General features: G+C 38.0%; 1 protein-coding gene across 3 annotated transcripts in view; it reads left to right on the forward strand.

The window, feature by feature from the left end:
* The window catches only part of LOC121319886 (suppressor of tumorigenicity 7 protein homolog), a 34,183-nt gene extending 19,722 nt beyond the window's left edge, over positions 1-14,461 (forward strand). For all 3 annotated transcript variants that reach the window (XM_041257814.1, XM_041257811.1, XM_041257813.1), the window contains exons 3-15: positions 1,839-1,998; positions 3,057-3,111; positions 3,258-3,373; positions 5,284-5,359; positions 5,566-5,720; positions 6,049-6,146; positions 6,756-6,870; positions 6,996-7,068; positions 7,339-7,441; positions 7,817-7,967; positions 8,792-8,884; positions 10,635-10,774; positions 14,280-14,461. In XM_041257814.1, coding sequence (XP_041113748.1) covers positions 1,839-1,998; positions 3,057-3,111; positions 3,258-3,373; positions 5,284-5,359; positions 5,566-5,720; positions 6,049-6,146; positions 6,756-6,870; positions 6,996-7,068; positions 7,339-7,441; positions 7,817-7,967; positions 8,792-8,884; positions 10,635-10,774; positions 14,280-14,375 — 1,431 coding nt within the window. In that variant the 3' untranslated portion in view covers positions 14,376-14,461. The remainder of the gene's footprint in view (positions 1-1,838; positions 1,999-3,056; positions 3,112-3,257; positions 3,374-5,283; positions 5,360-5,565; positions 5,721-6,048; positions 6,147-6,755; positions 6,871-6,995; positions 7,069-7,338; positions 7,442-7,816; positions 7,968-8,791; positions 8,885-10,634; positions 10,775-14,279) is intronic.
* The last annotated feature ends 163 nt before the right edge of the window (positions 14,462-14,624 follow it).

Consider the following 14,624-nt stretch of genomic DNA (forward strand, 5'->3'; position numbering starts at 1 on the left):
CTCTTGGCCTTTCTAACTTCCTTTTTGACTTGCGTTTGCAGTTCCGTGTACTCTTTCTGCGTACTTTCTTTTTGGTCCTTTTTTAATGCTCTATAAAGTGCCTTTTTTCGCTGAATATTTTTTTTAATTGATCTATTAAACCATTTTGGCAATTTAGTTTTACATTTAGATTTGTCTACTTTAGGGATGTAATTGTTTTGCGCCTCTAGTACTACATTTTTGAAGAACAACCATCCTTCTTCTGTGGGTGTTTTCTCTATTTTACTCAAATCTACTTCTGTTAGTCTCTGTTTCATACCTTCATAGTTTGCTTTTCTAAAATTGTAAACCTTAGCTTTAGTCATTACTTTTGGGGTTTTAAAAAACACTTCAAATGAGACCATGTTGTGGTCTGAGTTTGCCAGTGGTTCTCTGACCTCTGTTTTAGTTATTCTGTCTTCGTTATTTGAAAAGACTAAATCAAGGCATGCCTCCCCTCTAGTGGGTGCCTTGACAAATTGTGTTAGGAAGCAGTCATTTGTCATTTCCACCATTTCAATTTCATCCTTCGTGCTACCCACCGGGTTTTCCCATTTTATATGGGGGAAGTTGAAATCCCCCATTAGTATGGCTTCTCCTTTGCTACACGCATTTCTAATGTCATTGAATAACAGATTATTTTGCTCACCGTCTGAATCTGGCTAGCATGCTCCTATTATTATGCCCTTTGAATTTTTGTCCGTTATTCTGACCCATATTGATTTGGCTTTATTTTCTTTGTCCAGGTTTAACACCTGGGCTTCAAGACTGTTTCTTATGTATAGCGCTACCCCTCCTCCTCTTCTGTCCTGCCTGTCTTTCCTATACAGTGTATACCCACAAATATTATATTCGTCCCCATCACGCTCAGACAACCAAGTTTCTGTAACACCTGTCACGTCATAGTTACCTGTTAGTGCAGTAGCTTCAACTGTAGTAACAACTATCAGTGTGACCAAATAGCTCGATTTGTGGTTCATCACTCCTCAAAACCTTTGATCAGAACTCGTATCCATCATTCAAATGTCGTTTTGCAAAGTAAGTGATTTGTCCTTGTGACGTTTTCCTTGGCCTGCGACCATTGAGACCTTCACCATGCAATACTCGACCTATGGTTGAAATGAAAACCCCAGTCCCACTTAGTCAGTTCACTTTGAATATCTTTGGATCTCGGATTGTTATTAACCTTCCTCACAATTCTTCTACTTGTTCTTGGTGAAAGAACCTTATTTATTCCAGGCTGAGGGAGCGTTGTGACAGTACCATGAGTCTTGTACTTCTTGATAATAGAAACAATAGTTGAAATTGGGATACTCAAGTGCTTGGAAATCTTTTTGTATCCTTCACCAGCTTTATGACAAATAATTTTCTGCTCATGGTCTTCAGATAGTGCTTTACTTTTTCCCATATTGATTTATTGAAAGCAATCCTCCTATGCCTCACCCTTTTATACTCGCTAAGAATGTTCACCTACAATCCAGCATTTTCTAGACTTTTCTTGAACTAGGATCTGCATTATCATACTGAAATTTCTAAGGGTATGAATACTTTTGAATTAGCATTTTTGGAGTTTTAGAAAAAAAAAAATGCTGAAATAAACAATTGTAGACATCTATGTCTTAATGCTTTTCCTCATCCACAAAAGCAAAACTTTTGCTACCAAAGACTTTTCCTAAACTTCTTTGTTTTCAAGAATTTTCTAAAAATTCTAAAATTTCCAATAGGGTATGTAAACGTTTGACTACAAGTGTGTGTATTATTATTATTATTATTATTTATTATTATTATTATTATTATTATTATTATTATTATGTCTTCAGATATTTGAATGGTGGTATTTCCGAAAGTATGGAACGTCATTCATTGAGCAGGTCTCTGTGAGTCATCTTCGTCCTCTGCTGGGTGGAGTAGATAACAGCAATCCAAGCAACCCCAGCACCCCTAATGGAGACTCTGATTCAAACAGACAGAGTGTGTCAGGTAAGGGTAATACTGTGAAAAACTAAGTCCTTACTTACTGCACCACTTTGAGAAAAAAAAAGACATTTAGGTATTTATTTTGGAAAGATTTTGTACTTTTTGTCCCCACTTTTCATTTTCTTTTGTCTTCACTGTGTAGTAACAACTCCAAACTGCTTTTACCATCTATCAAGCAACATGCAAGAACACCTGGCTATATTTTACACATATGTAACTGGAAACAGATGTTTTTTTTCTTTTTTATATAAAGGAACCCCTTGTTTGTGGTTTCACCATATTGCACTCCATAAATTCACACAATTCAATGAAAACATTCCATGGAATCAGTTTTTCAGTGCATAAAAAATACAGTATTTTAATTTCATGTTATTTTTACAGTGATAAATGTAACAGTTAAATGAGCTTAACAAGTTTAACAAGATTCCATTGGGTTTAAGAAGCTGTATCCGTTGCATGATCAGCTTCTGTTTGATGTTGGAACTATATGCTGTTTAAAATCTCTCTCAGACCCCAGCATATGACTGTCAGAGCTGGGGTGAGCTTGTGAAAACTTGTGATTCAGTACAGTCCTGCTTTCTGCTATTTGGCCAAGGCAGGTTCTGCTGAAGGGAGTCTTATTTTATTGCGGTCAGTGTTCAGCTCAGGGGGATATGAATCCCTGTGAACTGAGCTTGAACAAATGAGCTCCCCATTATAAAACACCCAGGTGAGCCACTCTGCCGGTGTGCTGCAATTCTTCCATGTTGACTTTCTGAGCTGCTTAAAGCATTATCTATAAGTGTTATGATATGTAGCGCTGGACATCTTCTAATCAGTTCCATCTCTTCACCGCCTTTAATTCCAGATTTGCAAGCTCTTAAAGAATGTGATATCAGCATGCAGAGCCATTAAATCATTTAGAGAGATACAAGTTTGGGGTCATACACATATTCAAGATACATATTGCAAAAAAATAAATAAATGTAGAATTAAAAGCTATAGCCTACCAGAAGAAAGAGGCAACAATGTTGGGAGAATATTACATTCTTTATTACACATTTTTGTTGTTCCTTTTACAGAATGTAAAGTGTGGAGAAATCCGTTAAATTTATTCAGAGGAGCAGAATATAACCGGTAAGTATATTATACAGCACAAGTCTCACAAATTCAAGTCGAATAACATGGAAATAATATCCTGACCTGGCTTTTTTTGCTGCTTTCTAATTTGGGATCTTGTGAAATGTCAAATTCTGACTTCTTCCTGGTATGATTGCTTTCAGATACACGTGGGTAACAGGAAGAGAGCCACTCACATACTATGACATGAATCTTTCGGCGCAGGATCATCAAACGTTCTTTACGTGTGACACGGACCACTTAAGACCACCAGATGCTAGTAAGAAGAAATCCCTGAATGTGACGTTGTTGCTGGTTACAGCATGAGTGGTTCACCATGTATTGTCATTTTTTATTAATTAACAACAATTTAACATTTAGTTAACAAGGAGAATCTCATTCAGGTTATTATTTTTTATTTCAAAGGAGACCTGGTCAAGAAGGTTGCATACAAGACAAAAACACACACATTCAAATGAGCACAACCAATACAAACAAGTTAATCAAATTACAAGGAACAACTTAGGAGCACCTGTCAAAACAAATACATCTCTCAGCTACATACAGTGGGTTTTAATTTTTTGTTTGAACTCCTTTTAAAGAGATCAAGACAGGAAGTTTCAGTTCTTCCTGACGCTTATTCCAAGACCATGGAGCTAGAAAACTGAATGGCTTTTTTCCCAAATTCCCTGTGAACCCAAGGAACTGAAAAACTTAGTCTGAGGTCTAAGATTCGAAGTACTACTAGAGGTAGTTAACAATCTGTTAAGATCATTTAGGGTTTTGCCAAAGAACAATTCTGTACCAGTCAGCGCTGCAGATAAGCTGTGTAAAAGGTGTTTCACACACTGAAAAAAATATGAATTACGTATGATGTTTTGATTTATTTCGTAACGAATATGCATCGCAATTTTCTGCACAGCTTGAGCTCACAATATATCAAGCTTCTTGTACTTCATTGGTTCCTGGCATCTCAATGGCCGATTGTGAATATACTGCATGAGGTAGCTAGAGAAATTACAGGACAGCTTGTAGCTTGCCTGGGAATTGCCAGAAACAGGTGACTAATAACTCTGACTTTTCAATAAAAACTTATATATATATATATTTTTTAAATAAACATATGGTTGAATCCACTCACTCACTTGCAATGCATGCTTGTGACTGGTGAATAAGCAGCTAGATTCTTGATTTTGGATTCTGGATTTCTCCACCTAACATGCCAGTTTATCTAGCTGTCAACTGAAATTTTGGAAGGTAAATTGATATAATAAATGCAATGTTCTGTGTTTGGAGAGAGTTAGGTTGCTTTTATATGCCTGTAGCAAGGTGATCAATCAGGAATCCAATATTATCATTTCTTCAGAAATTTATAGTATGTCCATTCAAGTCTTTTGTTAAGTATATTCCATCTGCAATGCTGGAACACATTTTTCTTTTTTTTTAAAGTTCTGTTTCTGTGTTTATTTGCTTCACAACCATATTATTTATGGGCAATAAAGCAAATTATTGTTTTTATTGTAAGACCAAGTTTTTGTACAGTGGTTCAAAGTAACATTGCAGTTAGAATGTAAGGTTGTTGCTAATACATGTGCCATAAGTTAACATCAAAGTATGTACAGTATTTAATGGAAGTACTCATGACTTCAAGGTAATGGAGAGTAAAGTACTCGATGTCCCAAAACCTTATCTGGAGCACTGGTACCAGTAATATGTAGTGAAGTGCAAGGATTAGAGATTAGGATTAAGCAGCAGGAGACTGCCCTGTTAAAGAAATAGGACCCCACAGAAACACTGCAGTGGCATCTTGATGGGGTTCTGAAGAGCACTGCCTTTAGCATGCCTTCCCTTTGCACTCCAGTGGAATGAGATTAAGCCTCAGTAAAGTTCTTGACCTTGTGAGAGTGCAGCCAGTCTTTGTCTTGATCACACTGTTGATAACTGGGAGTGTGGTTGCTGATCCATTTTTTATTTGTCACGTAACTGATCTAGGCTTGTGATAAGAAACGTTTTGACCAACAGAAGGGTTGTTCCACTGTTTTACAGTATGTGATTTTAATGTGTTAGCTGATTTATTATTTTATTTATTTGTTCATATTTACTATCCTGTAGGGAGTATTCCCAGATTATTGAATTGTACTCGCAGTTTATTCCACAGTTGAGACTGAAGCCATGTGTTTTTGATAACAGTAATGCAGAAAGCGTGGAGAGAGAGAAACCCGCAGGCTCGGATCTCTGCAGCGCACGAAGCCTTGGAGCTAAATGAGTGAGTAGATCTCTGCTGTTCAGGTGGTCTTGTAAAATAAGAAATATCATTAAATATCCTCAGAAATCTTAAGTACCTGCTCAAAAGCAGTCACTGTGTCCAAAACTTGTTTGTCATGTCTGCATCTGGAAGATATACAGTTTTTGCTCAGTTTTGTGTGGAAGGGTTTTTAAATTTTCTCAAGTCTGCTTGTTGTTGTCTCCCAGCTGTGCTACTGCATGCATTCTCCTGGCTGAAGAAGAAGCCACAACGATCGTGGAGGCTGAGAAACTATTTAAACAAGCACTGAAGGCAGGAGAGGGCTGTTACAGACGCAGTCAGCAGCTGCAGCACCATGGAGCCCAATACGAAGCACAGCACAGTGAGTAAATTATTAGCATTGGTGATACTGACCAAGGGCAAAAAACAGGGAGATTCAACATGAACAGCACGTATAGATCAAGGAACTCTCCTACTTGAAAAGTGTAAATCAAGCAATATATTTACTAATGCATTGTACTGCAGTGTTTTCAAAACACACCTGGTGCAGTGACATTTCAACAGGTGTTCTTATTCAGAATGCAGTAATTTAGATCTGAAGTCTGCTCCGCTGAAAACACAGGGTACTGTAAATGGGTCTGTGGGTGCAAAATGATGTTCAAAACCTTAAGAAATAATGTGCAAATTAAGTCATTCGTTTCACTTAATAGGAAGGGACACAAATGTACTGGTTTACATTAAAAGAAGATTAGCAATGTGTGCAAGAAAACTCGGAAGAACGAGGGAAGCAGTGAAAATGTTGAGAGATGTAAGTAATCCTGATGCCTTTACATAAATAACATACTAATGTTCTCACAGATTTGTTGTTCCCTGATCTGCTGTAATGCTTCGTATCCCATTCAGACCTGTCATTCACACACTGTCTCAGCCTTTTCTGAAACAGAGGGTAATTAGGATGGTGAATGCTTATTTATTTATATTTATACAGTAAATGTATGTTTATCATATACTATATCATCTGGCTTGCTGTTTAGACCATGAATATATAATAATAATAATAATAATAATAATAATAATAATAATAATAATAATAATAATAATAAATATCCAAAAATGTCTTGTCTAATCAGCTGTTAACTTAAAAATATTGTTCAACTTTGCCAAAAAGCCTTTACTTTTTCTAAATAATCTCTAGATCTGAAAAACAGTTGAACATGAACTAGCATGACCTGTTCTATTTTAAGGAAATTGGTCATTGTCCATTTTGTTTTTTTACTCATACGCTAATGTATTAATTGTATTTGTTTTTTCAGTGCCATTTGGACAGTCTGCTGTAGATTAAACAGGAGTTGTGTTGCTGTAATACTGAGCTCATCTTCTAAGGTTATACATGTAACAGCAGTTGTATGTTTTCCAGTTAATGAAGGAGTTCCCTCTCCTCAGCATGTTCAATATCCATGAGAATCTACTGGAGGCCTTACTGGAGCTGCAGGCCTATGCTGATGTGCAAGCAGTATTAGCAAAATATGACGGTAAGTCTAGGTACAGTAGGAAGTACTGCAAACATCAGGTCTTTCAAATAATGACCATTGTGCCCCACTGTTACGTGGAATAATACGATACTTTGTATCTATTTTTTTTTTCTTTTTTTTAACAGATATTAGCTTGCCCAAATCGGCAACGATATGCTACACAGCAGCCCTCCTCAAAGCTAGGGCCGTCTCAGATAAGTAAGTACTGAACTCCCTGTGCTTCAGCAGCACCTTTCAATAAAGGGAATAAACGCAATACAATGTAAACTTCATATTAATAAAAGGAACTGATGCTGATTCGAATGAGGGGTAACATTAAAAGAATCACTATAATGACGTTTATGATTACTAAGTACATATATTATTCTATTCTGATTTTCACCAATATAGGTTTCAAATACGAGGTGTGTGGTAATATCTGTTTTGTTGCTGTTGGTGAGCTAATCCAATCCAACCCCACTGTTCCAGATTCTCTCCAGAGGCTGCGTCCAGGCGAGGTCTCAGTACTGCAGAGATGAATGCTGTGGAAGCCATACACAGAGCTGTAGAGTTTAATCCACACGTACCAAAAGTGAGTACCTGACCACTGAGCAAGTTTACTAAAACAAGAACTACTTTCTTTAATGAAACAACTAACTCTGTCTTCATGACTCTTTCATTTCAGATGTTAAATATATTTGTATACAGTACCTGGAATAATATTCGGGATCATGTTCCCAGTCAAATCTGTAAATGCAATCCACACACTTATTATTGGAGTATGATCAGCCTTCTGGTACCTAGAACAGCCAGCTGGTGAAAAGGCTTTAATTTAGTTCTGGGAGTTATTTTTATGATTATTATTTTTAATATGATTTACCAGGCTTCAAGGAAATGTCAAGCATTGGAAGCATAGCATTGGCATACTAGAAACAGTACTAATGTAAGTTTGTTTTCTCCCTTGCAGTACCTCTTAGAAATGAAAAGTTTAATACTGCCCCCAGAACATGTTTTGAAGAGAGGAGACAGTGAAGCGATAGCATATGCATTCTTTCACCTGCAGCACTGGAAACGGGTGGAAGGGGCTTTAAATCTCTTGCACTGTACCTGGGAAGGAAGTAAGTATGCATTTGTTTTTTTCATTTTATACCCTGTGGAGATTTTTAAACAAAATGTGGAGTTTTATTGGGTGTAGAGCTCTCAATCAGTGTTAAGACTGCATTTTCACTTAGCCTCTGCTGCACCATTAATTCTCTACCATGAGTCAAGTTCATACAATTGTAAGTTAATTCATTTGATAATGAAAATTCTAGATAACATTAAACAAAGTGACATTTAACTTCGCAATTACAAATATTAACTTAAGTAGACTACAATTTTTTCCATTCCTATAAAGCCATTCAAAAAAAAAAAAAAAACAATGGACATTGCCTTCCTCCATACTGGGGTGCTCAAAATGATAGAAACGCTACGCACGTAACATTGCTTAAAGCTTGTATTAAGCCAATCGCCCCTTGACAACACCTAACTCTGAATTACTTCATAATCAAGAAGCAAAAAATTACCCTATCAACAATTAAGAAACAGATTTAAATTAATGCCTTTGATTGAATTTAACAAGACCGTTCTAACTAATGCATCCTCCTTGAAACAGCGGTTTTACCTATATTTTGCACGTCTTTTTTTGAGGGCTACACTTCCGCTGATCACCAGATGGAGGGACTGCTAATCTGGTTAAGATTTGCTTTAGGCTGTCCTTTTAAAATACTGTTATAAAGTTATGATCTAATCCCAAAACCATGCAGTTGGTACATTTTGTAAGAGTTATTGTTCAGTGTGTGTGTTGTAAGATACTATATAGTATGTTCCAACTACTGCAATTTTTTTTGTTTCTTACAACATCTGTGGAAAGTTATTCATTTCTCTTAATATTTTCTTCAAGCTTTTCGAATGATTCCTTACCCTCTGGAAAAAGGTCACCTCTTCTACCCTTATCCAGTTTGTACAGAGACAGCCGACAGAGAACTACTACCCAGTAAGACCATTCTTTTATTAAAGACCAGCATGCTATGCTTTGGCGTACAGATCTCGCACACTACGGCAGTCTTCTCAAACCCCTGATTTAGGCTTTTTGACATTTTAATCTGGTGTCTCTACATTAATTGCACTTGCTTTGTCAGTAAGAATGAACAGTCTGTGATGTTGTTCTCAAGTTGTTATGGGTGTTAAATCTACACTGAACAAAAATATAAATGCAACATGCAACAATTTCAAAGATTTTATTGAGTTACAGTTCATATAAGGAAATCAGTCAATTGAAAAAAATATATTAGGCCCTAATCTATGGATTTCATATGACTGGGAATACAGATATGAATCTGTTGATAACAGATACCTTAAAAGGTAGGGGCGTGGATCAGAAAACCAGTCAATATCTGGTGTGACCACCATTTGCCTCATGCAGCGCGACACATCTCCTTTGCATAGAGTTGATCAGGCTGTTGATTGTGGCCTGTGGAATGTTGTCCCACTCCTCTTCAATGGCTGTGCGAAGTTGCTGGATATTGGCGGGAACTGGAACACACTGTGGTACACGTCGATCCAGAGCATCCCAAACATGCTCAATGGGTGACATGTCTGGTGAGTATGCATTTTCAGCTTCCAGGAATTGTGTACAGATCCTTGTGACATGGGGCCGTGCATTATCATGCTGAAACATGAGGTGATGGCGGCGGATGAATGACACGACAATGGGCCTCAGGATCTCATCACGGTATCTCTGTGCATTCAAATTGCCATCGATAAAATGCAATTGTGTTCATTGTCTGTAGCTTATGCCTGCTCATACCAAAACCCCACCGCCACCATGGAGCACTCTGATCACAACGTTGAAATCAGCAAACCGCTCACCCACACAACGCCATACACGCTGTCTGCCGTCTGCCGTCTGCCCCTGCCCGGTACAGTTGAAACCGGGATTCATCTGTGAAGAGCACATTTCTCCAGGGTGCCAGTGGCCATCGAAAGTGAGCATTTGCCCACTGAAGTCGGTTACGATGCCGAACTGCAGTCAGGTCAAGACCCTGGTGAGGACGATGAACACGCAAAGTCGGTTTGTGACAGTTTGTGCAGAAATTCTTCGTTTGTGCAAACCCACAGTTTCATCAGCTGTCCGAGTGGCTGGTCTCAGACTATCCCGCAGGTGAAGAAGCCGTATGTGGAGGTCCTGGGCTGGCGTGGTTACGCGTGGTCTGCGGTTGTGAGGCCGGTTGGACGTACTGCCAAATTCTCTCAAACGATGTTGGAGGCGGCTTATGGTAGAGAAATGAACATTCAATTCTCTGGCAACAGCTCTGTGGGCATTCCGAGAAGTCAGCATGCCAACTGTATGCTCCCTCAAAACTTTAGACATCTGTGGCATTGTGTTATGTGACAAAAATGCACATTTTAGACTGGCCTTTTATTGTCCCCAGCACAAGGTGCACCTGTGTAATGATCATGCTGTTTAATCAGCTTCTTGATATGCCACACCTGTCAAGTGGATGGATTATCTTGGCAAAGGAGAATTGGTCACTAACAGGGATGTAAACAAATTTGTGCACAAAATTTGAAAGAAATAAACTTTTTGTGCATATGGAAAATTTCTGGGATCTTTTACTTCAGCTCATGAAACATGGGACCAACACTTTACGTGTTGCGTTTATATTTTTGTTCAGTGTATATTGGTGTTAATCTATACTTCAGTAACTTTTTTCTTTTTTTCTCTCTCTCTCTTGTGTATTCAGCGTTTCATGAAGTTTCAGTTTATCCAAAGAAAGAACTGCCATTCTTCATCCTGTTCACAGCAGGCTTGTGTTCCTTCACTGCAATGCTCGCACTCCTCACACACCAGTTCCCAGAACTAATGGGGGTCTTTGCTAAAGCTGTAAGTAATATCATTTAATTAACCTTTCTACCTTTTGTATGTACTGGTTTTTAACCTGCTTTATAGACCCAGATTACACCAGCTGAAATGTCACATGCACTTTGTGATGTTCTGCTTGTATCCAGTTATACTTTTAAAGAACTTGAGGGTTAAGGGTTAAAAAAATAAATAAATAAATAAATAGTAAGTGATATTTGCTATGCTTTTTTCAAATGTGTAGTAAAAGGTACCTGGTTGCCTAAACAATTTTCAACTGGGATAACATTTTGCTTGAAAAAGTCAAATGCAAAAGAAACTTTGATCATTCAAACAAGTAGAGTAATAATGAATTTAAATCTGAAATATGTAAACACAAATATAAAAAGAAAATTGAAACATATTGAGCTGCAAAACTGTTGTTTTTTGTAAACACACACACACAGACACACAATGGTTTGCAGAAGTATTCACCCCTGTGCAAAGTTTTGACATTTTGTTGAATTACAAATAATGTATGCACAGTTTTTCAAACAACCTTTTTTATTCAAAGCTGTAGTGGTTAAACTGAACACTGCTATATGAGGAGGAGGTTAAATGTCAGCAAAACTTGCAAAGAAATATGTACAAAATGAAATTTACTGGTTGCATAAGTATTCAGCCCCTTAAGTCAGTTCTTGATAGAATCACCTTTTTGCAGCAATTACTGCTTTGAGTCTTTTTGGATAGGTCTCTACTAGCTTTGCATAGTAGGGTGGTGACATTTTTGCCCATTCTTCATGGGAAAATTGCTCCAGTTCTGATAAGTTTGTTGGGGATCGTCGATGGACTGCAGTCTTCAAGTCTCTCCATACATTTTTGATTGGATTCGAGTCAGGGCTTTGACTGGGCCACTCAAGAACATTAATAATCTTGTTCAACTACTCCAATGTGGCTTTGGCTTTGTGCTTTTGGGTCACTGAATTTCCTCCCCAGTTTCAGAGTCTTGGCTGACTCAAACAGGTTTTCCTCAAGGATTTGCCTATACTTTGCACCATCCATTCTCCCCTCTGTCCTGACAAGCTTCCTAGTCCCTGCTGAAGAGAAGCATCCCCATAACATGATGCTGCCACCACCATGCTTTTTTCTACAGTATCATCGACATGCTTTTTCGCAAACTCCATATGTGCATTAAGATGAGGCTTTTTGAGTAATGGCTTCTTTCTTGCCACCCGTCCATACAGGCCAGCTTTGTGTAGGGACCAGCTTATTGTTGATGTGTGACTCCCATGTTAGACATACAACATTTCAGATCTCTCAAGGTCATTGTTGGCTTCAGAGTGACATCCCGAATTGATTTCCTGCTTGCCTAGCTGCTCAGTTTGGGAGAATGACCTGATCAGGGTAGTGTTTGGGTAGTGAGATGTATCTTCCACTTCTTAATGGTGGGCCACTGTGCTGAAAGGGATAATCAGCACCTTTTAAAATTTTCTTATACCCTTCTCCTGCTCTGTGCCTCTCTGTCATTTTTATCCATGACTTGTTTCAAAAGCTCCTTGGTCTTCGTGGTTGCTTTGTGGGATTACTATGTGAGTTGCACGTGAAAGTCTTTGTACACCTGAGGGGAATTATCTACACGTTAAACCACATTGAGCACACACAGGCTGAAACTATTTCACTAACTTTGAGACCTTTCAAACAAATCATTTGCACCTGAGCTGATTTAGGGTTGCAGTAGCAAAGGGATTGAATACTTATGCAACCGAGATTAATCTGTTTTTCTCTGTAAATCTTATTTATATTCTATATGCATTTTTTAACTATCAATGTGGAGTAGTTTGTGTAGATTCCCAAACAGCCCTGGTCCAAGTTAATGATTACAGTAATTCCAGGAGTTGTATCTTATCTATTTTAAGAAACTTACCTGGAAGCACTGAATCATAAAGTGTATTCAGGAAGTGTATAATGACTTGTTAAATAACTCTGTGTTACTTAATACATAACAATGAGATGGACTTTCTGTAAGATTAAGCACATCTTTCTTAAAATAAGTTTCATATCCAAGTAATTTAATTCCTTCCTTGGCCTTCAAAGCATTGGGACAATATTTCTGTGCACGTGCAAAGTTTTTGCTTTCTTGAGTGGGAATTTCTTGAGTGTTACGATGGTGGGTTGCCTTTTTAACCTACGTGTTTGAGCCTCACCTTTTTATTGCCTCTGGCCACAGCCTCATTTATATCTGAAGGCTGGTTGGCTTGATATTCTTTGCTTTTTGATCCTTGACAATGCTAAAAGGCTCCTTGACCTGCGATTGCAATGCCCATCTTAAACAAGATTTCAAGTACATGGGCCCCTATCCCTCACTGTAGATGTTCCCATAGTATGTCAAAGTATTGGGACTTTAGAGTGACAATAAAACTTAATGTCTGAATAAAGTACTGAACTCTTATGTTTAGAGAAAAGAACATCAGATGTTATTGAGCAGATAACATCTGATGTTAGGGTTAGGGTTAGGGTTATATAGAAAGAAACACCCTTGTGATGAAAGACACTTTGTCAGAAGATACATGAGCAGGATGCTACACACTGAAACACAATTGCAGTAGCACTGGGAATCTGTAGAAAATATTTTTACCACAGACTATTAAATACAGTGGAAGCAGTCATCTGGTAAACGCACTGATGTATTGGTCAAATGCTGTAGCCTGTTAGTCGGCCCTGTTTTCAGGTTATTATACTTGGTTGATGTATCTTCAATTGAGGGGCTGTCACCTCTTCTGTCACCCTGCTCAAGATGTGACGCGTTAAGTCGTGGGGCAAGCTGAAGTGTTCTAACCTTTCATTCTTGACGGGTAAACACATAAAAATAACAGGTGTAAGCCTGACACGCAGTAATGTTTGCTGGAGCTTTGCATACTCCTGTTACTTGAATGAAATTCCAACCTTTTAAATGGGCGGTCTACTGAAGCACAGTATGCCGATTTTTAAGTTTACAGTAGCTAATGTGAATATATTCCTGTGACAGATGTATAATCCAGAGGACTAAATAACAGAAAGTTCTGGGTGTGAATTTATGATCACTGTCTTTCTTTGATAGCTTTGCGCAAATCAACTTTAGTTCAACCCCATGGTAAAACTGGATGCAAGCTCTGTGATGCTTGCAAGATGTGACAATATGAATTCTTCTACTTCTAAATAGAGTCACTGAAATTAATTACATTTATAACTTATTGAAAATAAAAATAAAAACTTTTCACTCAAGGGGTAAAAAAAAAAAAAAGTGCTCTGCATGCTGCTGAGCTAAGGGTAGGCATTGACAGCATCTCAAAGCTGCATTGCCTACAGCTGTTGCTGTTTTTGCCAGTGTCTGAACCAACTAATATTGGTTTTGTGGGGGGAGAAAAAAGGGAAACATTAAACCTAACTAAATACAAATACCATAGTTTGAGTCACTGCATCAAATACAGTACTTTGACCCCCTTTATTAAATGCTTGAGAGAGTTGTATGAAAAGACACACACTTATAAATCTTTTGTGGATTTCTTGGCAGTTTCTCAGCACCCTGTTTGCACCGTTGAACTTTGTAATGGAAAAGGTGGAAAGCATCCTACCCTCCAGCCTGTGGCACCAGCTGACAAGGATCTAGGACTTGAAGGGACTGCTGCCACATGACTGCCATGACGTTTGTGCCAAGATCATGTGTCTTGTGGACCACAAGAAACCATGATGGAGAAGGGGGGGGGGGGGGGGGGGGGGTTACTGTCGATTTGTAAAGACTTTGTTTTGTTTGTTCTCATGTAAATCTGTTTTTGTTGTACAAAAAAGGTGATGTTAAGTTCTATTTTATTTTGCCTTCAGAAAAAAAATGCTCAAAAAGCTAAAAAAAATTAAATAA

Source organism: Polyodon spathula, chromosome 8, assembly GCF_017654505.1.
Source record: "Polyodon spathula isolate WHYD16114869_AA chromosome 8, ASM1765450v1, whole genome shotgun sequence".
Classification (NCBI taxonomy): Eukaryota; Metazoa; Chordata; class Actinopteri; order Acipenseriformes; family Polyodontidae; genus Polyodon; species Polyodon spathula.